Source organism: Pleurodeles waltl, chromosome 4_2, assembly GCF_031143425.1.
Source record: "Pleurodeles waltl isolate 20211129_DDA chromosome 4_2, aPleWal1.hap1.20221129, whole genome shotgun sequence".
In the NCBI taxonomy this organism is placed as follows: domain Eukaryota; kingdom Metazoa; phylum Chordata; class Amphibia; order Caudata; family Salamandridae; genus Pleurodeles; species Pleurodeles waltl.
In genome coordinates, this window is record NC_090443.1 from 44,016,008 (window position 1) to 44,043,355 (window position 27,348).

The following is a 27,348-nucleotide window of genomic DNA, read 5'->3' on the forward strand; positions in this document are numbered from 1 at the left end:
GCTAGTAGTAAAAAGTTTGGGAGTTACGATAAATATGAATTTGTCAATGACTAAACAAGTATTTGTCATTGTCAACGTGTTAGAAATTGGGTCTCTAGTTGGCAGTCAGTTTACACCCTGTCCAAGTAGGGACCCTCACTCTAGTCAGGTAAGGGAGATACCAAGTACAGATAACCCTGGCTTACCCCCTTGGTAGCTTGGCACGAGAAGTCAGGCTTATCTCAGACGCAATATGTAAAGCATTTGCACATAACGCACAGTAATTCAGTGGAAACCAGTTTCAGAAAATAGCCAATATTTATATATGTAAAAAAAGACCAAAATGAGAAAAATCCAGCACACAGTGATAGACATACGACTTTTGCAGAAATTCACTTAAAAACACAGGTTCTTGAAGTCTATAGCTCTGTCTGGGGCTATCACGGTGTTGTGAAAAACAAATCCAACAGTTCAAGCCGACTGCGGTGTCGCGGGCCAGCTACGATGTTGAGAAGACCCGCAAACAGTACCTTGGAAATGTAGGGCGTTGTAATCCTCGCGATGAGATCCAGAGTGTGGCATCGCTTGCGTCTGCAGGCGTCAGGGGCCATTGGTTCCGAAGGTCAGTAAAGGGGTCGTCTGGCCCTTGAAGTCACATGCATTACAGATCAAACTCTGGGCTGATGACGAAGTCAGAAGCACTGGCGTGGATGGCATCGGGGCTGCGCTGCGAACCAGCTAAGTGACGGCACCCTGCAGCTTCGGTGAGTCCAGGACTGCGGTGTGAAGTGGGGCGGTGCGGCGTGCAGTGTCTCCAGGTCGCCGTGCAAGCAGCGTCGTTGCTGAAGCGATGTCCTCAGTAGGCCCAAAGTTGCAGTACGACACGGAGCAGGCTCCATGCAGCCACAGCACAGACAGGGCGTCTGTTGACGATGCTGAAATCAATGGCGCTGGCGTCAGTGGACCTGGGCTGCGGTGCGGGATGGGACAGTGCTTTGTGTACATCACGAGCAGTGTCCTCAGGCCACTGTGCAGGCAGCGGTGTTGGCGTCAGCATAAAGCATTGTCGTCGGGGGTACCAAGGCGATGCGGAGTGCCGGGCCAACAGGTCACAGTGCAAGCAGCGGTTCCATGATGGTGTCAGGTGGCGGCGTCAGTGAGACCAGGCAGTGTGTCATTGATGGCGTGGTGGTGGTTTTTCTGCTGTTGCAGCACAAAACATGCAGTTACCAGTGCTGTAGGCAGATGAACCTGAAGTCTTTGATATCCCTGAGAATTCCAGCAGGAGGCAAGCTCTACTTCAAGCCCTGTGAGAAACTTCACAAGCTGGATACATAGCAAAGTCCAGTCTTTGTCCTCTTTAGGGCAGAAACAGCAACTGCAGGTCAACCCAGCAAAGCACACACAGCAAAGGGGCAGTACTCCTCCTCCAGCTCTTCTCCTTCGCAGTGGTTTGTCTTGATCCAGAAGTGTTCTTTAAGTCTGGGGATTTGAGCCACTACTTATACCAGTTCTGGCCTTTGAAATAAGCAAACTTCAAAGGAAATTATCTGTTGTTCACAAAATCCTGCCTTTCCCAGGCCTGGCTCCAGACACACTGCAGGGGGACGAGATTGTATTGTGTGGGGGCAGGCACAGCCCCTTCAGGTGCAGGTGTCAGCTCCTCCCTCCCCACTCTAGCCCAGGAGATTCATCAGGATTTGCAGGCTACACCTCAGCTTCCTTTGTGTCACTATCTAGAGGAAATTCACAAACAGCCCAACTGTCAGTCTGACCCAGATGTGGATTCCACAGGCAGGTAAAGGCACAGAATGGTTAAGCAAGAAAATGTCCACTTTCTAAAAGTGTCATTTTCAAACAGACAATCTAAAAATCAATTCTACCAAAACATGTATTTTTAAATTGTGAGTGCAGAGACCCCAAACTCCACATCTCGATCTGCTCCCAATGAGAAATTACACTCAAGAGGAATTTTAAATGCAATCCCCATATTAACCTGTAGGAGCGATAGGCCTTGAAATAGTGAAAAAACAAATTTGGCAGTATTTCACTATCAGGACATGTAAAACACACCAGTACATGTCCTACTTTTTAAATACACTGCACCCTGCCCATAAGGCTACCTAGGGCCTACCTTAGGGGTGCCTTACATGTACAAAAGGGAAGGTTTGGGCCTGGCAAGTGGGTACACTTGCCAGATCAAATTGGCAGTGCAAGACTGCACACATAGACACTGCCGTGGCAGGGCTGAGACATGGTTACAGGGCTACTCAAGTTTGTGGCACAATCAGTGCTGCAGGCCCACTAGTAGCATTTGATTTACAGGCCCTGGGCACCTCTAGTGCACTTTACTAGGAACCTATTAGTAAATCAAATATGTCAATCATGAATAAACCAATCACCAATACATTTTACGCTGGAAGCACTTGCACTTTAGCACTGGTTAGCAGTGGTAAAGTGTGCAGAGACAATTAAACCAGAAAAAACAGAGTCCAGCATACCATAAAAACAGGAGGTCAGAAGGCAAAAAGATAGGGGAAACATGCCAAAAGATACCAGGCCGAACACAACATGTGAAGTTACCATATGCACATTTTATGTAAATTGGCAGTTTACTTGCACACAGGCAATAGACTTCTGGATTCTCACTCAATAATGGGCTGCAGACTTGACTACGCCAACTTGGTCCTATTCTCAGCCTCTGCTTATTTACTAAACTTCAGGTCATGCAAAATGCTATTGCCTGCTCTTTGGTTAGTTCATCATAATAAAGCCATGCTTAAAAGCTGCTGGCCATAATTTCATTGGCTGCCTATTAAGCAGCGAATTGGGTTCAAAATCCTTTGTACAGTTAATAAAGTGTTAAAGTACAGAGGAAATGCTTTTTTGAAGCCCGCATATCAAGCTACATCCCCACCAGGTGTGCCTAACATCGTCCAAGGTGAAACTGCTCAGAGGCCCTTTATTGTCGGAAGGCTAGAAGCGGAGGTCATCCTTCTACAGTTGTAGTTCCAAAGCTTTGAAGCTAGTTGTAAGGGTAAACGAGGAATGAGATTAATTTTTTCCACTTAAAACGACTGCTGAAAACCTCGCTCTTGCCTTAAGCCCTTAAGTTTTTGTTTAAGTTACACACTTTCCACAGCACCTCTGCACATTCACAATACAAATAGGAATGGCTAAACACAGATCATAAGTGGGAACAAGTAAGTAGGACTTTTCTGAAGCTGAAGTTATACAGAAGAGCAGGCACGGCCCGTCCTTTAGGGCGGAGGGGCCACGCTCCCCCACTTTTTGCCCCTCATGAAGAGTGTCTGTCAGGCTGAACCAAGGTCAGCCTGACAGACAATCTTCATTTTCAGCTCAGACAGCTAGGAGTGAGACATGCGTGAGTTGCGCAGTGCGCTGCCTGAGCTGAACTTTGCTGGGCTGAGGAGGTCACAGCTCCTATGGGCGTGACCTCCTCAGTTCAGCAAAGGTGCCTCGAGGCCCTCCCCTGGATGGCGAGGAAAGCGTCACCCATTGAGTTCAACCTGGGTGCGTCAGGTTTAAGCCCTGAAGCGCCCAGGGCGAGTGTCTATCAGTGACACTTCGTCACAGAGTGGGGTGGGGTCAGCAGTCTCACTGACCCCATCCCACTCTGTGACGAGGCTGGGACTGCTGCCTTCTCTCGGTCAGCCAATGAGGGAAGGCAGCAGTCCCAACCCTCCTGGGACCTCGAGGCTGAAAGTAAGTGTGTGTGTGTGTGTGATGTTTAAAAATTAATATTTGGTGGTGCATGCATGTTTGAATGTTATGAGTGTTGTTAATGGATGTGCGTGCGTGTGTGTGAACTTTTCAAATGAATGTTTGGTGGGTGCGTGCGTGCATGTTTGAATGTTATGAGTGTTGTTAATGGATGTGCGTGCGTGCCTGTGAGTGAAAGAATGAATCTGTGTGTGTGCTTCCCGCCCGCCCCGCTCCCTCCTAAAGCTGCCGGCCGCCACTGCAGAAGAGCTGCTGTAAATGGCTAGTGCATGGGGTACATGGCTAAAAGTGGGAAGTTTGAGACATAAGCTACCTAGTTTGCAGGAAGAAGTGATGGGAGGGTGGGGAAAAAATAACAAAATGATCCAGAGATCAAAAAAGACTGCAGCTAATGCCTTGATTAAGATTTTGCTCCGCGCAAAAAGCTGTTTCGTGTTTGCAATGTTCCAACATGTTAAGATTTGAATTAACATCAATCAGAGACCCTGCCATCATGTTGTAAGATACCCACACATTGAAAAGGGTAAAGATCCAGTAGGTATGGGAATCTTGAATTATCTACACCAGTGGAAACATATTTCTTAAAACGTGTGGGTGCTGCCGGTATTGGGTCATGGATTTCGCCTCCCCTCATCACACCTGTCGGGATTGTAATGTTCCTTGTAGACATTACCGAAAGAAGTGCAAAAACTCACATTATATGCAATACAGTTGATTAACCAGAAGGAACGGCTATAGTTTTACTCCTACGAGGCAGAGAAAACTAGCATTGGCAAAACCAAATGGTCTCGTCTATGTGAGAGCTATTGGCTTTGGCAATGTGTTTTAGCCTTGTTGTACATCAATGTGGATTCTGTTCAGCATAGCTAAATGTTTTTGACATGGAGTGGAGTGGGGTGGAGTGAATCAGGGTAGATTGGAGTGGGATAGATTGGAGTAGACTTGAGTGGGGTAGAATGGGAGAGAGTGTAGCTGGGTAGATTGGGGTAGAGTGGAGTGGGATAGAGAGGAGTGGGGTGGAGTGGAGTAGATTGGGGAAAAGAGGGGTAGATTGTAGTGGGGTATATTAGGGTAGAGTGGAGTATAATGGAGTGGGGTAGATTGTAGGGGAGTGGAGTGGGGTAGACTAGAGTGGATTAGATTGGAGTGGGGTAGACTGGAGTTCAGTGCAATAGATTGGGGTAGATTGGAGTGGAGTCGTGTAGACTGGGGTAGGTTGGGGTATAGTGGGGTAGATTGGGGTGTAGTGGAGTAGACTGGGGTTGAGTGGAGTGAGGTAGATTGGAGTCGGGTAGGAAGGAGAGGAGTGGGGGGGTTAAGTGGGGTAGACTGTAGTGGGGTGGGTTAGATTGGAGTGGAGTGGGAACACTGGGGTGGAGTGAGGTAGGGTGGAGTGGGGTGGATTGGGGTAGGGTGAAGTGGAGTGATGTAGATTGGAATGGAGTGGGGTAGACTGGAATGGAGAGGGGAATGTTTTGGAGTCGAGTGGGGTACATTAGGATGGAGTGGGGTGGATTGGGGTGGAGTGAGACAGATTGGATTGGGGTGGGTGGAGTGGAATGGGGTAGACTGGAGTGGGGTGTGGTAGAATGGACTGAAGTGGGGTACAGTTGTGTGTGCACCGAACAGTGAGGCACATAAAATATCTCTGTCACACAGTATCAGACCACAACCTAGTACTGGTAGCCTGGACTGGGAGAGTCTTAGGATCCCAGATTGGCGATTTAGAGCAGAGATCTTGGAAGACCCAGCATTCCGGCAGACCATAAGAGAGGCCACTTGGGACTACTTTTTAGAGAATGAGCACTTAACGGCATCCCCCTGACAGAGTGGGATGCCTTTCAACTTGTACTGCAGGGCCGATGCCTAGCTGAGGGAGTGGGGGTCCCACAAACTCTCATCGAGGAAGTGGAGACCAGAGAAGAAGAGCTGAGAACATTAGAGAAGGCTCGCCCTGGGAATCCAGGGATGCAGTAATACCTTGTGGCAAAAGAACAGTTAGCAATATGCTTAGAAAGTGTCAGGTCCTTTCACCATCACGGAAATATGCAGAATGCGATAAACCAAGGGACCATGTTGGCCTGGCTCGCCAACCCCACCTCTAGACACTCCCAAATACTAGAGGTTGAATCGGAGTCTGAAGCGAACCTCTATAGTCAGGGGGATAAAAACCATGATTCTGCGCCCCCATATTGAGATGCCCCAGGACGACCTGATGGTAGTTTTGGGGTCTGCAGTATTGCTGTGCATCAGCGCGGAAGATGCTGAGGAATTGGGAGGCCCTATATGCAAGAAGCTGGCTCTGCATATACTTTATCAAAATGAGATATAGGGCCTCATTATGACCCTGGCGGGCGGCGGAGGCCGCCCGCCAGGATGCCGCCCTCCAAAATACCGCGCCGCGGTCAAAAGACCGCGGCGGGTATTACAAGTTTTCCCCTGGGCTGGCGGGCGGTTGCTGAAAAACCGCCCGCCAGCCCAGGGGAAAACGACCTTCCCACGAGGATGCCGGCTCGTAATCGAGCCGGCGGAGTGGGAAGGTGCGACGGGTGCAGTGGCACCCGTCGCGTATTACAGTGTCTGCAAGGCAGACACTGAAATACTTTGCGGGGCCCTCTTACGGGGGCCCCTGCCGTGCCCATGCCATTGGCATGGGCACGGCAGGGGCCCCCAGGGGCCCCGCGACCCCCCCTACCGCCATCCTGTTCATGGCGGCTTTCCCGCCATGAACAGGATGGCGGTAGGGGGGGTCAGAATCCTCATGGCTGCGGAGCGCGCTCCGCAGCCATGGAGGATTCACACGAGCAGCGGAAAGTCAGCGGGAGACCGCTGACTTTCCGCTTCTGACCGCGGCTGAACCGCCGCGGTCAGAATGCTCGTTGGAGCACCGCCAGCCTGTTGGCGGTGCTCCCGTGGTCGGTGGCGTCCGCCAGGGTCAGAATGACCCTCATAGTGTGCACAGTTAGGCTTATCAGAGGGCAGTGCAAAGCATTTGTTGTACACACAGAGATAAAAGAGGAAGCACACACTAAGGGGGTTATTCTAACTTTGGAGGAGGTGTTAATCCGTCCCAAAAGTGACAGAAAAGTGACGGATTTACCACCAGCCGTATTACGAGTCCATTATATCCTATGGAACTCGTAATACGGCTGGTGGTATATCCGTCACTTTACCGTCACTTTTGGGACGGATTAACACTCCTCCAAAGTTAGAATAACCCCCTAAATGACTTAACTCCTGACCAATGGTTTTTATATAGCAAAAATATATTTTCTTAATTTATTATGAGAACCACAAGAATCAAGTTGTAGGTAAGTGCTTACATAGATTCGTATTTCACACATGTATCAACAGTACTTCATTTGAAATCGATAAGTTATTCAGTTTTTGAAATATTGGCAATAATCTGTTTTAAAAATGGACACTGTACTTTTCAGAAACAGTTCCTGGGGGGAAGAAAAGTTAGATTGTTTTACAGGTAAATACAGCACTTACAGTTCCAGTCTCAGGGGGTCAGGAAGCCCACAGGTTGGGGTTCAAGTTAACCCCAAACACCCACCACCAGCAACACTGGGCCGGCCGGGTGAAAAGGTCAAAGCGTTGGCAAAATTAACGTGGGCTCCTATGGAGACTGGGGGGCACTCGGTTTCAGATCTGCAGGCAGGTAAGTACCCACGACTTTGGAGGGCAGACCTGGGGGTTTAGAGGAGCACTTGGGCCACAAGTAGGCCCACAACATATACCCTCAGCAGCACTGGGGCAGCCGGGTGCAGGGTGCAAACAAGATGTCAGATCTCCAATGATTATCTATGCGGGGACCCCAGGGGTCATTCAGAGGCTGCAGGCGAGGTCCAGGGGGACGTCTTGGGCAAACCACTGGATGGACAGAGAGGAGGGCTGCCTGCTGAACATTGCTGCACTGGGTGTCAGTTTCTCCAGGGCCTGGGGGCTACGGGTGCAGTGGGTCTTTAGGTGTCAGATCGGTATTCCCTCTGCAGGCATCGTTGTGGAGGGTTGGAGAGGTCAATCCAGGGTGGGCACTTGCTCGGAATCCCCTGGGGATCCTCTCTAGCTGGTTGGGCCACCTGGACATGGCCCGTGGCCATTGGGTGCAGAGTGGTTAGGACTCACGCATTCGGAATGAGGTGGGAGTCCTTAGTTGTTGGTTTCATCTGAACAGGGCCGCTGTTCACAGAAGTTCATGGTCCTTTTGGGTGCAGAGCAGTCCTCTGGAGCTTTGCAGAGGTCGCTGGTCCTGCTGGATGCGTTGCTGTTCTTTTGCAGGTTCTTTGAAGCAGGACACAGGCTGGTAGGTCTGGGGACAAATCAGTTGTCATCTTCCTTCTTCTCTGATGGGGGTTTCAGCTAAGCACTCTTTCTTCTTCTTATAAGGTCGCCAGGAATCTGGTGAGCTGGTTTCGGGGAGGCCCTTAAATCCTAGATCTAGGGGGCGTTTTAGGGGTCAGAGGGCAGTAGCCAGTGGCTACTGTCCCTGCGGGTGGCTACGCCCTCCTTATGCCCACTCCCTTTGGGGAGGGGGGCACAAACCTAATCCTATTGGTCCCTGTCCTCCAAACCAAGATGGAGGATTCTGCAGGGAGGGGGTCACCTTAGCTCTGCATACCTTAGGGGTGGTCCTAGCTGGGGTGGTCACTCCTACCTGTTTTCCCTAATTTTCTCGCCGGACTTGCCGCCAAAAGTGGGGCTTTGTCCAGGGGGGCGGGCAATCCACTAGCTGGAGTGCCCTGGGACACTGTAATCCGCGGCTGAAACCATTATGCAACTGTGGAGTTCCTTTGCAGTTGGGAGAGGTACCAGGCAGGGCTGTCCCCTCATCCCCCCCTTATTTGCTATCACAGACAAACCACTGGCTAGCAGACCACGCACAGGATGTTCATACTAAGGGCTTGACAGCCAGGGCACCTCCCACAAAATCATACTATAGGCGGATGATATGTTCCTTTTTCTCACCAATGCCATGAGGGACCTCCGGACGCTATCTCACTACTGGAGAGATTCTGCACCATATCCGGCCTTTGCATAAACTGGCAAAAAGTTTTGGTGTTCCCCCTGAATCGTCATATGCCTAGACCACAGAGCCTACATGGCCTCATTTGGGAAAGTTCTTGCATTAAATAGTTAGGGGTCATTACCCCAGAGATGTCCTGGAGGGCAACATAGGTGCAGTCCTTAGGGCCCTACGTGCAAGTGTGGGGTTTTGGAAGACCCTTTCCCTGACCGTGATGGGACACATAGCAGTAGCAAAGATGGTGGAACTCCCTTGCCTACTTTACTCTTTTACTACATTACTGATAGTGATCCCCTGCAAACTGCTTACATACCTGAACTCACTGATGGTGGAATGTACCTGGGGGGCTGGCAGGCGCAGAGTGGCAATGTCCAAATTGTGAAGCCCCACCGATGATGGAGAATTAGCCGCACCTGACCTCAAACTCTACTACCTGCGGCCCAACTCCAATGGTTCAATCAATGTCTTCACACTAGATTGGACCCTGAAAGGGAGGTCTCAGAGGGGACTCCCATTCTAAGTGCATTATTGCGGAGCCTCGTGTTACCTAAAGTACCTGCCATTGGGAAATAAGTGGAACTGCAGATGATTAGACACTGTTGGCTACGTTGCCTACAACGCACTCGAACCTCCAAACCCTATTCACCGGACTTGCCCTTGCAGGCCCTCCTGGGGACCATAACTGGGAAGGGGGCTCTACTGGTAGTACTAGAATGGGGACAATATGGCATAACCTGCATAGGCGATCTCTGCAGTGATGGCAAATTATTGTTCTTTCAGGAAAAAGTACAGTCATATGAGTTACCACTGGGACAGTTCCTATCACATCGTGCAATGACGAAGAAGGTGCAAAATCACTAGGGTAAGGGACTGATGGAACCACCGGCCCAATGTAGTAAGGTACTGTGCACTACCACTTGCAAGAAAAGAGCAGTCACAATTCTATATCAGGTGCTTAGAGCGGATGTTACCATCCCACTTGACGAGCTACATCAGAAATGGGAAGAAGATCTGGCACTCCCAATTACCGACACACAGTGGGCCACCATCCTTGCCAACACATATACAGTCTCCTGCAGCACTAGCTTCAAATTAATTAATGATTACTTTCTCCACAGAGCCTACCTGACCCTGAGTAAAATTATGCAAACCTACGGGCTACAAAACATAGGGTGCCCATGCTGTTGGGAGCAGGGGGCGGAAATACTCCATATGGTATGCAGTTGCCCTAGACTTCAGTAGTACTGGGAGGAAGTTGTAACCTGCATTAATGACATAACAGATAGAATACTTCCCTGCTCCACATGGACTTGTCTGTTAGGTGACTTCCCTTGATTGGCTAAGCATAAGATAACAAATGAATTTGTAGATTTAACCCTGATCCTGGCAAAACGAGAGATTACAATGAAATGGATGGCCACCAAGACCCTCTGATACACAGATGGAAAGAGCACCTCATGACATGGGTCGGTTGCGAGGGAGCAGTACTGATCCAAGAAGTGACTGGTTAAGAGGGACATTTGGGATCATACTCTGGGGCAAAAACTGGAATGGGGAATGTACAGGGGAGAGACAAGAGTTTAGTATAATTATGCTTGTTGCACATGCATGAAGAGTAAGACCAAATAAGAGAAACACTATATGACAGGGATCTTCAAACTGTGGGGCGGGCCCCCCTCGGGAGCCCTCAAGTGGTTCTAGGGGGGGCGCCAGGGTCTGGCAAAAGAACAATTATGCATTTAACAGTGCTTTGTTTCAAGCAGAAAACTGTTTTTTGCATTTTTAAAACGGTAACAGAACTTAACTGCAATGTCTAAATAAGTCTAGACATGTTTAAACGTTGCCAACTTAAAAGAATAATTGTGAAAAGTACTGAGGGGGCCCGATTATTATTTTTCCCCACTGGGGGGGGGCGTCATTAAAAAGTTTGAAAACCACTGCTATACGATAACATATATCTGGACACTATGGGGGTCATTCTAACTCTGGCGGGCGGCGGAGGCCGCCCGCCAGAGTTCCCCCCTCCGAAATACCGCACCGCGGTCAGTAGACCGCGGAGGGTATTCTAAGTTTTTCCCTGGGCTGGCGGGCGGTCGCCAAAAGACCGCCCGCCAGGCCAGGGAAAAACTCCCTTCCCACGAGGATGCCGGCTCGTAATCGAGCCGGCGGAGTGGGAAGGTGCGACGGGTGTTGTTGCACCCGTCGCGTATTTCACTGTCTGCCAAGCAGACAGTGAAATACTTGTAGGGGCCCTCTTACGGGGGCCCCTGCAGTGCCCATGCCAGTGGCATGGGCACTGCAGGGGCCCCCAGGGACCCCGCGACCCCCCCTACCGCCATCCGGTTCCCGGCGGGCGGACGCCGGGAACTGGATGGCGGTAGGGGGGGTCGGAATCCCCTCGGCGGCGCAGCTAGCTGCGCCGCCTTGGAGGATTCCAAAGGGCGGCGGTACACTGGCGGGAGACCGCTAGTGTTGCCGGTCCGACCGCGGCTTTACCGCCGCGGTCAGAATGCCCTGCGGGGCACCGCCGGCCTGTCGGCGGTGCTCCCGCCGACCCTGGCCCCGGCGGTCTTAAACCGCCGGGGTCAGAATGACCCCCTATATATGCAAATTATATATTAATTGGATATTGCGGAACTACACACACTGTCTGTGTACTGACCTTACCAAGCATTGGAATGCATGCCACCTTGTAAAATCAATAAAATGCGTTTTAAAAAAGTAGAGTGGAATGGGATGGATTGAAGTGGGGTAGTTTGGAGTAGAGTGGGGTACTTTGGGATGGGCTGGAGATGGGTGGGGTAGAGTGGTGTGGGGTAAACTGGAGTGGGGTGGCAAAGGGTGGATTGGGGTAGACTGGGGTAGACTAGAGTGGATTAGTTAGACTGGAGTTGAGTGGGATAGATTGGGGTAGATTAGTGGAGTAGGGTGGATTGAGGTATATTGGAGCTAGGGAATGGTGTAGATCGGTGTGGGGTAGCTCGGAGTGGGATAGACTAAAGTGGGGTAGAGTTGGGTGCATTAGAGTACAGTGGTGTAGGAGGGAGTGGAGTTAGGTAGAATGGGGTAAACTGGACAGGAGTGGGATAGATTGTAGTGGGTAGAACGGGTTAGACTGGAGTGGAGTAGATTGGGGTGGAGTGCAGTGGTGTTGATTCAGGTAGGCTAGAGTGGAGTACGGTGATTGGGGCAGAGTGGATTGAGGTAGATTGGAGTGGAATGGGGTAGACTGGGATAAATTGGAGTAGAATGAGGTAGAGTGGGGTAGTCTGGAGTAGAGTGGGGGTAGATTGGGTTGGAATTATGTAGATGGAGGGGAGTGGGGTAGATTGGGGTGGATTGGGGTAGATTGGGTAGACTGGAGTTGATTGGCATAGCGTGGAGTCACGTAGAGTGGCATACAGTAGAGTGGACTGGTGTAGAGTGTTGCCGATTATAGCGCTGTAGCGTGCAGTGGCACTGGGCGCAGTGGCATTGAATTCAGTGGCATACAATGCAGAAAAGATTCAACTGACATAGAGTGTAATGGTGTAGAGCGTAGAGTAGAGTCAAGTGGCATAGAGGGCACTGGCGTAGAGTGGTGCAGAGTGGAGTAGCATAGAGCGGTGCAGAATAAATTATAGTGCCATAGAGTGCAGTGCGTAGAGTGGAGTAGTGCAGAGTACAGTGGCATAGAGTTCAGTGATGGAGAGTGCAGTGTTGCTGAAGAGAGTGTGGTAGCATAGAGTGCAGTAACAGAGTGTAGTTGTGTAGAGTGTGTGGAAGGCATTGGTGTAGACAACCATGTTTAAAAGTAGAGTGGTATAGAGTGCAGTGTCATAGATTGGAGTGGCGCAGAGTGGCTTAGAGTGCAGTGGTGTAGAGGAGATTGTTTCGGAGTCGAGTGAAGTGGTGTAGAGTGGAGTGGTGCCAGTAGAGTGCAGTTGTATAGAGTGACATAAAGTGGTGTAGAGTGTAATGTCATAGAGCAAAGTGATGTAGAGTGCAATGTCATAAAGTGCAATGGTGAAGAGTAGATTAGAGTGGCATACAGTGGTTTGACAGAGTGCAGGAGCATAGAGTTGAGTGTTTCAGAGTAAAGTGCACTGCGTAGAGTGCACTGGCATAGAGTGCAGTGTTGAGGAGTGGTGTAGAGTACAGTAGCGTAGAGTGGAGTTATACAGAGTAGATTGGTGTGGCCCAGACTGGAGTGGTGTAGAGTGCAGTGGTGAAGAGTGCATTGGTATAGAATAGAATGGTACAGGGTAGAGCAGAGAGGTGTGGCGTGAAGTGACAGAGAATGCAGTGGCATAGAGTCTAGTGGTGCATAGTGTTGTGGTGTGAAGTGGTGTAAAGTGGAGTGGTGCAAAGTAGAGTGCAGTGGTGTGGAGTGGTGCAGAGTAAAGTGGAGTGGTGTGGAGCGGAGTATGCATGGTATGGTAGCGCACCTCCATTACAGACAACACATTTTCATTTGAAATGACCATTACATTTGCACAGACATGCAGTTTTACTAATAAAACTATACAGTGCACAAACAAAAATGTGTGGAAATTGCTTCACCAAGTGTAATGATTTGTTTTGATCATATTAAAGTACTTGTTACCAACTCACTTCAGAAATAACAAAAGATTTGCTTCATTTGTGTTACTAAATCTGATAAGTTGTGAAATGCTTACATAGTTCATTTAAATGTGGCTGTGTGCTGGAAAAAACCTCTTTCATACCCCCAGTATCCAGCGAGATTGTTACATAAATCCTCTCACTTTGAAGTCAGGGAAAAAATAGTAAGCAAGCTCCCTCAGATGACAGCGTCTGATGTTTGACCTCTGCCTTTAAATGCACAGCAAATGTGACAAGATAAGAATATTTAAAGGCCTGTTTACAGAAAGGAAATTCATGGAAGGATACAGTAATGAAAATGTCACTTACCCAGTGTACATCTGTTCGTGGCATCAGTCGCTGGAGATTCACATGTTCTGCATAGCTCGCCATCTGGTGTTGGGTCGGAGTGTTACAAGTTGTTTTTCTTCGAAGAAGTCTTTCGAGTCACGGGACCGAGTGACTCCTCCTTCTGTCTCCATTGCGCATGGGCGTCGACTCCATCTTCGATTGTTTTCCCCGCAGAGGGTAAGGGAGGAGTTGTGTTGTAGTAATAGTGCCCATGCAATGGAGTGACTAAGTATGTACCTATTTAAGGTGAAAATAATATATACAAATGTACAAAGTTGAAGCTAACTTCCGAACTGCTACAGGCTCCCGGGGAGGCGGGTGGGCACATGTGAATCTCCAGCGACTGATGCCACGAACAGATGTACACTGGGTAAGTGACATTTTCAGTTCGATGGCATCTGTCGCTGTAGATACACATGTTCTGCATAGACTAGTAAGCAGTTATCTCCCCATAAGCGGTGGCTCAGCCTGTAGGAATGGAAGTGGTCTGAAATAATGTTCTTAACACGGCTTGACCTACTGTGGATTGCTGTGCGGATAGCACGTCTACACAGTAGTGCTTGGTGAACGTGTGTGGCGTAGACCATGTGGCTGCCTTACATATTTCTTGCATTGGGATGTTCCCTTTTTCTGGTTGAGTGTGCCCTTGGTGTAATGGGCAGTTGTCGTTTTGCTTTAAGGTAGCAGATTTGGATGCATTTAACTATCCATCTGGCTATACCTTGTTTTGATATTGGGTTTCCTGCATGAGGTTTTTGGAATGCAATAAATAGTTGTTTAGTCTTTCTGATGTTCTTCGTTCTGTCAATGTAGTACATTAATGCTCTTTTGACATCTAAGGTATGTAGTGCCCTCTCAGCTACGGAATCTGGCTGTGGTAAGAACACTGGTAGTTCCACTGTTTGATTTAGGTGGAACGGTGAAATAACCTTTGGTAAAAATTTAGGATTAGTCCTTAGGACGACTTTATTTTTGAGTAGTTGTATAAAAGGTTCTTGTATTGTAAACGCCTGAATTTCACTTACTCTTCTTAGAGATGTAATGGCGATGAGAAATGCAACCTTCCAGGTTAGGAACTGTATTTCGCAAGAGTGCATGGGTTCAAAAGGTGGACCCATGAGTCTTGTTAAGACAACATTTAAGTTCCATGAAGGAACAGGTGGTGTTCTTGGTGGTATAATTCTTTTAAGGCCTTCCATGAATGCTTTAATGACTGGTATCCTATATAGGGAAGTTGAATAGGTAGTCTGCAGGTATGCAGATATTGCTGCAAGGTGTATTTTAATGGAAGAGAAGGCTAGGTTAGATTTTTGTAAGTGAAGCAAGTAACCCACTACATCCTTTGGAGTTGCGTGTAAAGGTTGGATCTGATTATGATGGCAGTAGCAAACAAACCTCTTCCATTTACTTGCATAGCAGTGCCTAGTGGACGGCCTTCTGGCTTGCTTTATGACTTCCATACATTCTTGGGTAAGTTGTAAGTGTCCGAATTCTAGGATTTCAGGAGCCAGATTGCTAGATTCAGCGATGCTGGATCTGGATGTCTGATCTGTTGGTTGTGCTGTGTTAACAGATCCGGCCTGTTGGGCAATTTGATGTGGGGTACTACTGATAGGTCTAGCAGTGTTGTGTACCAGGGTTGCCTTGCCCAAGTTGGTGCTATTAATATGAGTTTGAGTTTGTTTTGACTCAATTTGTTTACCAGAAAAGGAAGGAGAGGGAGAGGAGGAAAAGCGTAGGCAAATATCCCTGACCAGTTCATCCATAGGGCATTGCCTTGGGACTGCCTGTGTGGGTATCTGGACGCGAAGTTTTGGCATTTTGCGTTCTCTTTTGTTGCAAACAAGTCTATTTGAGGTGTCCCCCAGAGCCTGAAGTAAGTGTTTAGAATTTGGGGGTGAATTTCCCATTCGTGGACCTGTTGGTGATCTCGAGAGAGATTGTCTGCAAGTTGATTCTGGATCCCTGGAATAAACTGTGCTATTAGGCGAATGTGGTTGTGAATTGCCCATCGCCATATCTTTTGTGCCAGCAGGCTCAACTGCGTTGAGTGTGTCCCCCCTTGTTTGTTTAGCTAATACATTGTTGTCATGTTGTCTGTTTTGACAAGAATGTATTTGTGAGTTATAATTGGTTGGAAAGCCCTTAATGCTTGAAAAACTGCTAGCATTTCTAGGTGATTGATATGCAGTTTTGTTTGATGTACGTTCCATTGTCCTTGTATGCTGTGTTGATCGAGGTGTGCTCCCCACCCTGTCAAGCATCTGTTGTTATTACGTATTGTGGCACTGGGTCTTGGAAAGGTTGCGCTTTGTTTAAATTTATACTGTTCCACCATAGAAGCGAGAGGTAAGTTTGGCGGCCTATCAACACCAGATCTAGAAGGTGACCCTGTGCTTGTGACCATTGTGATGCTAGGCACTGTTGTAAGGGCCTCATGTGCAGTCTTGCGTTCGGGACAATGGCTATGCATGAGGACATCATGCCTAGGAGTTGTAATATCATCTTTGCTTGTATTGTTTGTGTTGGATACATGCGTTGTATGATCTTGTTGAAATTTTGAATTCTTTGTGGACTTGGAGTGGCTACTCCTTTTGTTGTGTCTATTATGGCTCCCAGGTATTGTTGTACCTTGCACGGTAAAATGTTGGATTTTGCAAAGTTGACGGTGAAACCTAGTTTGTAGAGGGTTTGTATGATTTGATTTGTGTGGTGTAAGCACTTTGTTAGTGAATTGGTTTTGATTAGCCAGTCGTCTAGATACGGGAATACATGTATTTGCTGCCTTCTGATGTGTGCAGCCACTACTGCTAGACATTTGGTAAAGACTCTTGGTGCGGTTGTTAAACCAAAAGGCAATACCTTGAATTGGTAATGTATTCCTTTGAATACGAACCGTAGGTATTTTCTGTGCGATGGATGTATTGGTATATGGAAATACGCGTCTTTGAGGTCTAGGGTTGTCATGTAGTCCTGTAGTTTTAGCAATGGTAACACTTCTTGGAGCGTGACGATGTGAAAGTGGTCTGATTTGATGTAGGTGTTTAGTATTCTGAGGTCTAGGATTGGTCTCAGTGTTTTGTCCTTTTTTGGTATTAAGAAGTACAGTGAATAGACTCCTGTGTTTGTTTGTGTGTTTGGTACTAATTCGATTGCATTCTTCTGCAATAGTGCTTGAACTTCTATTTCCAGAAGTTCGGAATGTTGTTTTGATAAATTCTGTGCTTTTGGTGGTATGTTTGGAGGGAATTTTAGGAAATCTATGCAATAACCATGTTGGATAATTGCTAAGACCCAAGTGTCTGTAGTTATTTCCTCCCATGCTTTGTAATAATGACCTATTCTTCCCCCCACTGGTGTTGTGTGGAGGGGGTGAGTGACATCTGAGTCACTGCTTGGTTGTAGGGGTTTTGGGGCTTTGAAATTTTCCTCTATTCCTAGGGAATTGCCCTCCTCTGTATTGACCCCGAAAGCCTCCCCTGTACTGTCCCTGGTAGCTGGACGGTGTTGCCTGCGAGGTGCTGGCTTGTGTGGCCTGACCCCGAAACCCCCCTCTAAAGGGTGTCTTGCGGAAGGTGCTGTAGGTTCCTCTGCTCTGCGGGGAGTAGAGTGCGCCCATGGCTTTAGCAGTGTCAGTGTCTTTTTTTAGTTTTTCGATTGCCGTGTCCACTTCTGGTCCGAACAGTTGTTTTTCGTTGAAGGGCATATTGAGCACTGCCTGCTGTATCTCTGGTTTGAACCCAGACGTTCTTAGCCATGCGTGCCTTCTAATGGTCACAGATGTATTAATTGTTCTTGCAGCTGTGTTTGCTGCGTCCATAGAGGACCGTATCTGGTTATTTAATATGTTCTGACCTTCCTCAACCACCTGCTTTGCCCTCTTTTGTAGTTCCTTGGGTAGATGCTCGATGAGGTGTTGCATCTCATCCCAATGGGCTCTGTCATAGCGCGCAAGTAGTGCTTGAGAGTTAGCGATGCGCCACTGGTTTGCAGCTTGTGCTGCGACTCTTTTCCCAGCTGCATCGAACTTGCGGCTCTCTTTATCTGGGGGCGGTGCATCCCCAGATGTGTGGGAGTTGGCTCTTTTCCGAGCTGCTCCTACTACGACGGAATCTGGTGGCAGCTGTGTGGTGATGAAAACAGGGTCTGTAGGAGGTGCCTTATATTTCTTTTCCACCCTTGGCGTTATTGCCCTACTTTTGACCGGCTCCTTGAAGATTTCCTTTGCGTGCCGAAGCATACCTGGCAGCATAGGCAGGCTTTGGTAGGAGCTGTGGGTGGAGGAGAGGGTGTTGAATAAAAAGTCATCCTCGACTTGTTCTGAGTGAAGGTTTACGTTGTGGAATTGTGCCGCTCTAGCCACCACTTGAGAATATGCTGTGCTGTCTTCTGGTGGTGAGGGCTTTGTTGGATATGCCTCCGGACCGTTGTCCGACACTGGGGCGTCATATAAGTCCCAAGCGTCTTGATCCTGGTCACCTTGGCTCATGGTGGTGTGAGCCGGGGAATGTGACGGAGTTTGTGCTGGTGAGACGTTAATTACAGGTGGAGGAGAGGGTGGCGGAGTCACCTTTTTCACCATCTTGGTTTGTGGCGCCTGGTCTGTTTGAAACTCCAGTCTCCTTTTTCTCCTAATAGGGGGAAGGGTGCTTATTTTTCCTGTTCCCTGCTGTATGAAAATACGTTTTTGCGTATGGTCCACTTCGGTGGATTGCAGCTCTTCCTCAAACCTATGCTTTCGCATCTGAGAGGACAGTGATTGCTCCTCTGTATAAGAGCCTGGACCTGGGTCGGTTACGGGTTGTTTCGGCACCGAAACCCTGTCTGTATGTTTTTTCGGCTCCGAGGTGGCTTTTTTCTTTTTTGGAGTCGAAACCTCTCGGCGTCGATCTTCGTCGGTGCCGCTGTCTCGGCGTCGAGCCGTTTCTACACCGCTATCTCGGTGTCGTTGCTTTTCTCCAGCACTTTCTCGATCCCGAGAAGGCTGCGTGCCGGTGTCTCGACCGGAGTCGGACGATCTCGGCACTGTTTGGGCCTTTTTCGGTGCCGATGGTCGGTCACCGAATTTATGGGTGGAGCCATGGCCTGGTGGCAGTGGCGTCCCCTGGGCCTTGTCACTTTTCTTATGTGTTGTTTTCGACGTCTTACTCACGGTTCTTTGATCGTCGAATTCCTCGGAGTCCAATTCGTGGATCGAAAAGGTTTCTTCTTCCTCTTGTTCCTCGAACTCTCGGTGCGCTGTCGGCGTGGACGCCATCTGAAGTCTCCTGGCTCGACGGTCACGGAGTGTCTTTCGGGACCGGAACGCGCGACAGGCCTCGCAAGTCTCCTCACTGTGCTCAGGTGACAGGCACAGGTTACAGACCAAATGTTGGTCTGTATACGGGTATTTGTTGTGGCATTTGGGACAAAAACGGAACGGGGTCCGTTCCATCGGCGTTGTTCTACACGCGGTCGGGCCGACCAGGCCCCGACGGGGGATCGAAAGCTACCCCGAAGGGCACCGGAGCGCGTCGACCTTCGATGCGGTGTTGAATCTAACTACGCCGATCCCGAACGCAACAATACCGACGAAAATCTTCCGAAATTTACTAACTTTCCGTTCCGAAACTCAGAGCGACAGGAACACGTCCGAACCCGATGGCGGAAAGAAAACAATCGAAGATGGAGTCGACGCCCATGCGCAATGGAGACAGAAGGAGGAGTTACTCGGTCCCGTGACTCGAAAGACTTCTTCGAAGAAAAACAACTTGTAACACTCCGACCCAACACCAGATGGCGAGCTATGCAGAACATGTGTATCTACAGCGACAGATGCCATCGAACACATGGTTTAGGCAACGGGAGAGACCAACTGAACCTGGAGAGCCTAAAGCAAATAAAGCCAGCAAATAGAAAGCCAAAATGGAAAATGTTACTTACCCAGTAAGCATCTATTTTTGGCATGTAGTGCTGTAGAGTCACATGCTCTGCATACTTGTGCCATCTGTTGGGTCCAGAAGGTTGCAAGTTGTTTTTCTTCAAAAAGTCTTTCGAGTCACGAGGTATGACTCCCCCTTATGCTGGTAATGCACATGGGCTTTGACTCCTTTCTTAGATTGTTTTCCTGCAGGCAGATAATAACGGAGTGTAGTGTAAGATGGAAATGTCCATGCAAATGAATGTATGAATAACTGTGAAGAGACTGCAACAAACACAGGTGTCCAGGAAGTAGGGTGGGGCAAATGAATCTACAGTACTACATGCAACAAACAGACGGCTTACTAGGTAAGTAACATTTTCCATTTGATGGCATGTGTGGCTGTAGATACACATGCTCTGCATAGACTGTAAAGCAGTGTCTCTCAGAAGTGGTGGTTAACCTGTGGGTGTTGCAGTGGTTTGGAAAAGTGTACGTAGCACTGTCTGTCCTACATTAGCTTGCTGGCGTGCTATGACATCCACACAATAATGCTTGGTGAAGGTGTGTGGTGTGTGGTGTGGACCATGTTTGCTAAAAAGGCCATGGTTGGTCCTTTTTTACGAGTGGAGTGCGCTCTAGGAGAAATAGATAATGGTCTTTTGGCTTTAGCATAACAGGTCTGGATACATTTAACAATCCCCCTGGTTTTGCTGGCTTTAGATACAGGGTTGCCTTTGTGTGGTAATGAGAAAGCAACAAAAATCTGTTTAGTCTTTCTAAAACTTTTAGTTTTATCAATGTAGAACATAAGTCCTTTAATGACTAACGTTTGAATACCGAGAGTGGGAGAGTTATCCCGAACGGAAGAGTCCAAAAAGACGGCATCGACCCGAGCTCAGCGAAACATGGCGGACCTGAAAGAAAACAATCCAATAATGGAGTTGATGCCCATGCGCATTACCAGCAAGAGGAGGAGTCACTATACATTGTGACTCTGAAGACTTTTCAAAGAAAAACAACTTGCAGCCTTCCGGACCCAAAAATAGATGGCAGAAATATGCAGAGCATGTGTATCTACAGCTACATATGCCATCAAACATGTGAGTTACAAACCACAAAGCCAATGCTAATCAAAGGATGGAATGTATTCCTAGGTCATCTTTCTGAATGTCCCCTAGATGTATTTAGCAAACCAGACAACTGCCCTGTCTAGTAGGCTGTGACATAAAATGGATTAAGTGAAGCACTGCCCTAAATTGAGGCACTTTAAAAAGCTACATTCTTTGTGATTGAAAAGGCACACCTGTACAAAATGTTTATGTTGCTTAGTGGCAACCTGGCCTGAAGCATGTGACTGAACTTGCTTGTCTGGGAAGACTATGGAAGTCTGGTTTCAGACTAGTGTACTCTTTAAACAGACATATCCTTCGTATATGCAGAGAAGAGGCACATCCTACAAACACATGCAGTCACATAGACTGCTTTAATATCCTGTGCCATTTATTTGCTACTATAAAAGGAAGCACCAAACTGTAAAACAGATTGCTTTACTAGTCTGAGACATTTGTTTGGTGCTGTAAAAGGAAGCGCTGAATTCTAAAACAATGTAATGCAACAACAAACAAACCTATAGGATGGAAGTTAAAGGCAACCCAAAGGTGTAACATTGAAGAGGAAATGATGAAAAATGAAAAAAGTACCCTGAATCACAGCATGCACAGTGGAAGGGCAGTGGAAGGATACTAAGCAAATGAAATCAATTAGTAATTGGTCCACGCTCTGGAAAATAAAAGAAACTGATGTGATGTATATGGTGACCAATTAGGATACAGCTAAAAAGAAAGACAATTAAGCCAGCAAACGGTAAGCAATGGGCAGGCTCTAAGCATTTTACTGTATACAATACCCCTCACAGCACCAGCACATGCGTCCTTTTAGGCGAGACTTAAAAAGTGGGATTGGATAGTCTTCACACCAATCACAAGCTATTTAACTTCAATGGTTTTCTTTCAAAAGAACACTTAAAAATGTAACATTCTTGCTGACAGCATTTCCCAATATATGGGCGACAGCGAGACGATTTTTGTGGGTTGCCAAAGTCCAGGCAATAAATAAAGATGCCTTTAAATTCTGTATTTATCGTATTACATTTGCTGTGCTTCAAAGACAGAGGTTAGATGTCAGGCTGTGTCTTCTGCTGCTTATTTATTAACACGGAAACAGGTGTTTACAAACTCCTCTCACTTTGCTGTCAGAGAAAGAAAAATAATGGTAATTATGTGACAATCATGCTTGGGTACATGAAGTGTCAAAGGAAAGCTGGAGAATTTCATTTTTTCCTAGCACATAGCGACATGTAAATACCTGTCAAAGAACTATAAACATTCAGCATTTAATATAACAAAATAAAGCACATTTGTTTGTAATTCTGAAGTGTGATGGAAACAACGATTTTAGTAGGATCAGAACAAAGGAAGGCACTTTACTTGGTGATGCACATATAATATCTATTTTCTGAAACCAAGTTTTCACACATTATCCTAAGTGTGCAATGTAATTCTCTCTATAAAACTGTATGTCTGTGCAAATGTAGTCACCATTTCAATGGGAAATGTGTTGTCTGCATATAATACACTACCACACGATGCTTTATTGCATTAAAAAAATCGCCCACCTTATATCTATTAAAGCAAGGTGAGATGTGAAAGTTTGTTGCACCAAAAATTGGGTCGTGGCTCTAAAACGTTTGGAATGCAATAGTCTAGCACTTTTTTCAAAGTTCTTGAAGTCGGCAGACTGGATGGTTCTTGATAGATTTACAGACATTATATTTTCATATTCCAGAGAAGCCCCTCTAGAGGAAAATGTCCATGATTCTGGCAGTGTGAGCACATTGTCAGCAAAAAGTTGAATCACTTTCCCTTAACTTATCACCAAGAGTGTTCTCCAAAATTAGAAGAGCAATAACGGCTCATGTAAGAAAACAAGGATTACATTTTGTACCCTCACCTAGATGTCTGGTTTATCAAAGCATTACTTTCTTACGAATTTCTGGATCGTATTAACAAAATCTTCGAAACTCTTTCAAAAGGGCTTCTCTGTACACATAAACCACCAGGAACCCAAAACAGCTTTTTTGGTTTTGAAGCCTTCCTTCGACAACAGCAAAGTACACATTTACAAAGACACTACAACAGTTGGGAATAGGGGATGATCTGGCTCAACTAGCCTTGTTTGTGGCCCAGGGAAACTCAAATTGCCAAATTATGCCTCATTAATGGAGAAAGGATAATCCTCTTTGGGAGAAGACCTTCCCCTACACTACAAAAGGAAATTCCCTAGCAGTTTACTAACTTTTTATCTAATTGGTAAAGTAATAGTCAAATTTCCTAAAACCAGATTATTAGAGTGAGAAGGTGAAACAAAATGTTTTTGGGGGATTTTGATTGAGTACAGTTAACCCAAGCTCCTCACTGGCCTCTCCGCCTCTAAGAGAAGATCTTCTGTCTCAAGGGTCAGGGACAATCCTTCACCATTCCACACAATCACTGAACCTCAGTGCTTAATTCTTGAATCTTTAGTCTATAGCCACTTAAACATTTCAGAGGAAAAATTACATTTTATTCAAGTGGTGCAACAGGATAGCAATAGGAAAGAGAACAAACGTAGGTGCATGCAGTTCTGTTACTGGGCTATGAACACATCAACTCTGTCACTTGCTTGACCATTTCGATTGTTTCATTTGTTTCTCCTTTGGTTATGTTTTTTAAAGAAAACTCTTGTATCCAAGTAGATTTCTTTAAAACTTGTGTGGCTGTAATGGAGTCCAATAGGAGAACACCATTCCAGCTAATTTATCTCTAAAATGAGGTAAATGAGGTAGTGAAGAGAAATTTGAAAGTGTAGTTTGTTCCCACACTGTAACAAATCTTCCCCTTTGTCGGGTCTTATTGCAGTCCTGGAAATTGATCTTCACAACCTTTATTGAGCCTAAGGCTGCAGTGGGTATTAAACTAGTAACCACGAAAAATTATTTTTTTTGTTGCTCATAACATCAGCTCTCAGAGTAAGCAAGTTCTGGACTCTGATGGCCGCAGCCACACCGCTATCTTGATGAGGGGTAAAGTAGACATAAAACCCATCATTTTTCGTATGAAAAGATTGTCTTTGAGTAACATTTACAGCAGGAATTGTTTTCTCTACCTTATTTCAAAGCCTGGTTCTAATGGCGAAAGAACTTTACAAACTCTGATAATCATGGATAGAGTTCCCAAGAGACTATGGGGCATAGTTATACTCTGCGCCAGATTTGTGTCACTTCTTTACACAAATCAAGCGCAATCTTAACTCCATATTTATATTTTGGCGCTAGAGATGTCTAGCACCAAAATATTGGAGTTAAAGTCATTTTTGCCTGCGGAAAACGACCTTGCGTCAATGAGATGCAAGGTAGGCATTCCCGGGCAGAAAACAACTCTAAGGCCCAGGCGCCTTATTTATCCTCCCGTGCAAAAATCACGCACGGGAGGAGGAGGGCCTTAAACAATGACGCTAAGCCTGCTTAGCACCATTATTTATGGCCTGAATATGGGCAGGCGTTAGGGGACCTGTGGGCCTTTTTCCATGGTCAGAGACCACAGAAACAGCCCACTTGTGCCCTTTCCTGCCCCCAGGAACACCCCCAACCACCCGCACCCACACCCACACCTGGAGGACACCTAAGGAGGGGGAACCCATCCCAGGTAAGTGCAGGTTAGTATTTTTTTTTTTTTTCAAAGTGCCATATGGGGGCCTAACTTGGGCCCCCCCTACATGGCACTGTGCCCAATGGCCATGCCCAGGGGACATAAGTTCCCTGGGCATGGCCATTGTGCTGGGGGGCATGACTCCTGTCTTAACTGAGACAGGAGTCATGTCCACAGGTTTTTAACGTCAAAAAATGATGCTAGTCTGGGCAGAGGCATTTCTTTTGCCTCCGCCCGTACTAGCGTCATCCTCGGACGCTACACCCTCTGTTCCCCCTATGCCTCCCACACCCGGCTAGCGTCCTTTTCTATGATGCTAGCCGGACCTTACCACTGGCTAGCGTCATACCATAAATATGATGCCCGGCCGGCGTCTGGGTATGGCACTAGGTGACGGTAAACTTTTTGACAAAGCATCAAAAAGTATAAATCAGGGCCTAATAGTCGTGAGCATTTTTAATAAAACCTTTGTTTGACTGAGGTAAAAACTAGAGTTTGCTTTGTATCATCATTAGGCAAAATTAAGCAAAGTTCTTTCATCCTTGGAAGCTCAGCAGGTAAAGAGATTGGCTGATTCAAATGGTGCTCAGAAAGAACAGGCTCAGTGACTAAGACTGCAGTAGTTACTATAGTAAATAACATTTGCTGTTTCCATCGTTACACTGTTAACTTGATTTGAGACATATGAATCCTTGTCCGGCAGTGAGTCATTTTGTGGAAGGACTAGAGTAAGGAAGCTGCATCGAAAAACACTGATCCCTCTACATGATGGTTTGACGATACTGCCTTTTACCTCAAGTGTAATAGGAATTGGAAAGTTGAAGGAACAAAACGAGAGCAATTCATAGCAGAACAGCCTACACCACCCAAAGCTTGTGGGAAGACAACATAGCAATTTACCACCAAGAACAGAGCAAAACGGAAGTTCTTTCTAATTCCTTATTTTTACCATAAAGGGAAAACAAATACACAAAAAGATCAACAAAGGAAGAAACCGGTTCTGGCATGGTAGCAAATAGAATTATTCACCATTTTCGTCTTACCCAGCCAAAGTGTATGTAATTTAAAGAAACTCACGATGCAGAACGAATGCTAGTCTTATGGTGGATGTCATTCCAGGTCACAGTATTTTTCTCCCCTGTGGTCCGCGACTCTCCAATTGTAAAAGTTAACTTCTGATGGAAAGCTTTATAGAGCATCCTCAACACCTCCCGGCCCTCTGGGTTATCGGGGAGGTAGGCATGCCTGGTTGTGCCAGTGTACCGCTGGCCAGGGTTTGGGTGATTATCCTGTGAGGAATAATAGGCAAATGTAACAACGGGTGAATGCCATAATATGCCATCAAATTACACTGTAGAATTTCGACAGTACTGGCGTATCTGCAGAGTTGTTGTTTTTCAATAAAGTTTTATCGCATTTTTTACATTGGTATACATAACCATGCGGGTCAACAACGACATAACAAGCAAAATTATGACGCTGGTCGTACATTCGTGTTGTTTTGGTTACATCTAATTGAGTTTGAAAGCAAGGGTTCCCAAATGGCCCGTTTCTAGTGCATTTTGATAACGTCCCCATCCCTCCACCAACCTCCCCACCCAACCCCTTCCTCATCGCAGCATCTAGGCCCATATTTATACTTTTTTAGCGCCGCATTTGCGCCACTTTTTGACACAAAAGTGGTGCAAACTTACAAAATACAATTGTATTTTGTAAGTTTGCGCCGCCTTTGCGTAAAAAAATGACGCAAATGTGGCGCTAAAAAAGTATAAATATGGGCCCTAATGTCTATCCTGTGTGTCTTCTGCACAGTGGTGAGTCACTACTCAATCCAGATCATAGGAGTGTGCAGGCCACGAGATCTTGTATTTGTAGTCATCTAATCTCCGCCTACACCTGGGTCATGAGTAGATATCAGGGAGCTGTCAGGGGAATCGGGTTCAGGTTCTTTCAGTGAGTCTACTAAGGTGTCCCACGCCCTGGCCTTGTCCATCGAGAAGAGACTCCTTTTTGCCTCCTGAAACAGGACTGCCCTCTCGCATCCCGCACACAATATGAAGGCTTCTCTCCACTTGCCCAACCCGGGGCCCCCCAGCAGCCTTCCTTTGCATCGTAATCACACGTCTTGCGTGGATCAAGGCTAGGTCTACGAATTTAGTGGTCACTAAAGTGCAGTGTTGCAGGTGCACAGTAATGGAGATTCGTAGGCAGTAATTGATATATATATATATATATATATATATATATATATATATATATATATATATATATATGGAAAATGTCACTTACCCAGTGTACATCTGTTCGTGGCATGAGACGCTGCAGATTCACATGCTGTGCATATCCCGCCAACTAGTGTTGGGCTCGGAGTGTTACAAGTTGTTTTTCTTCGAAGAAGTCTTTTCGAGTCGCGAGATCGAGGGACTCCTCCCATTTCGGCTCCATTGCGCATGGGCGTCGACTCCATCTTAGATTGTTTTCCCCGCAGAGGGTGAGGTAGGAGTTGTGTATATAGTAATAATGCCCATGCAATGTAGTAAGTATGTATGTACATAATGTGCTTAAAAGCGTTATATTTACAATTTTTCAAATGTACAAGTTTAATTTCAGTCAACTTAAAACGGCCATAGGCTCCCGGGGAGGTGGGAGGGCGCATGTGAATCTGCAGCGTCTCATGCCATGAACAGATGTACACTGGGTAAGTGACATTTTCCGTTCGATGGCATGTGTAGCTGCAGATACACATGCTATGCATAGACTAGTAAGCAGTTATCTCCCCCAAAGCGGTGGTTTAGCCTGTAGGAGTTGAAGTTGTCTGAAATAATGTTCTTAGTACTGCTTGTCCTACTGTGGCTTGTTGTGTTGCATGTGCCACTGGCATGGGCACTGCAGGGGCCCCCTAATAGGGCCCCAACAAGATTTTCAGTGTCTGCATAGCAGACACTGAAAATCGCGACGGGTGCAACTGCACCTGTCGCACCCCAGCAAATCCGCCGGCTTCATTCGGAACCGGCTTC

General features: G+C 46.9%; 1 protein-coding gene across 2 annotated transcripts in view; it reads right to left on the reverse strand.

Annotated features, from left to right (window-relative positions):
- The window catches only part of LOC138292157 (E3 ubiquitin-protein ligase DTX3L-like), a 337,908-nt gene that overhangs the window by 62,610 nt on the left and 247,950 nt on the right, over positions 1–27,348 (reverse strand). For both annotated transcript variants that reach the window (XM_069230576.1, XM_069230575.1), the window contains one exon: positions 25,409–25,620. In XM_069230576.1, coding sequence (XP_069086677.1) covers positions 25,409–25,620 — 212 coding nt within the window. The remainder of the gene's footprint in view (positions 1–25,408; positions 25,621–27,348) is intronic.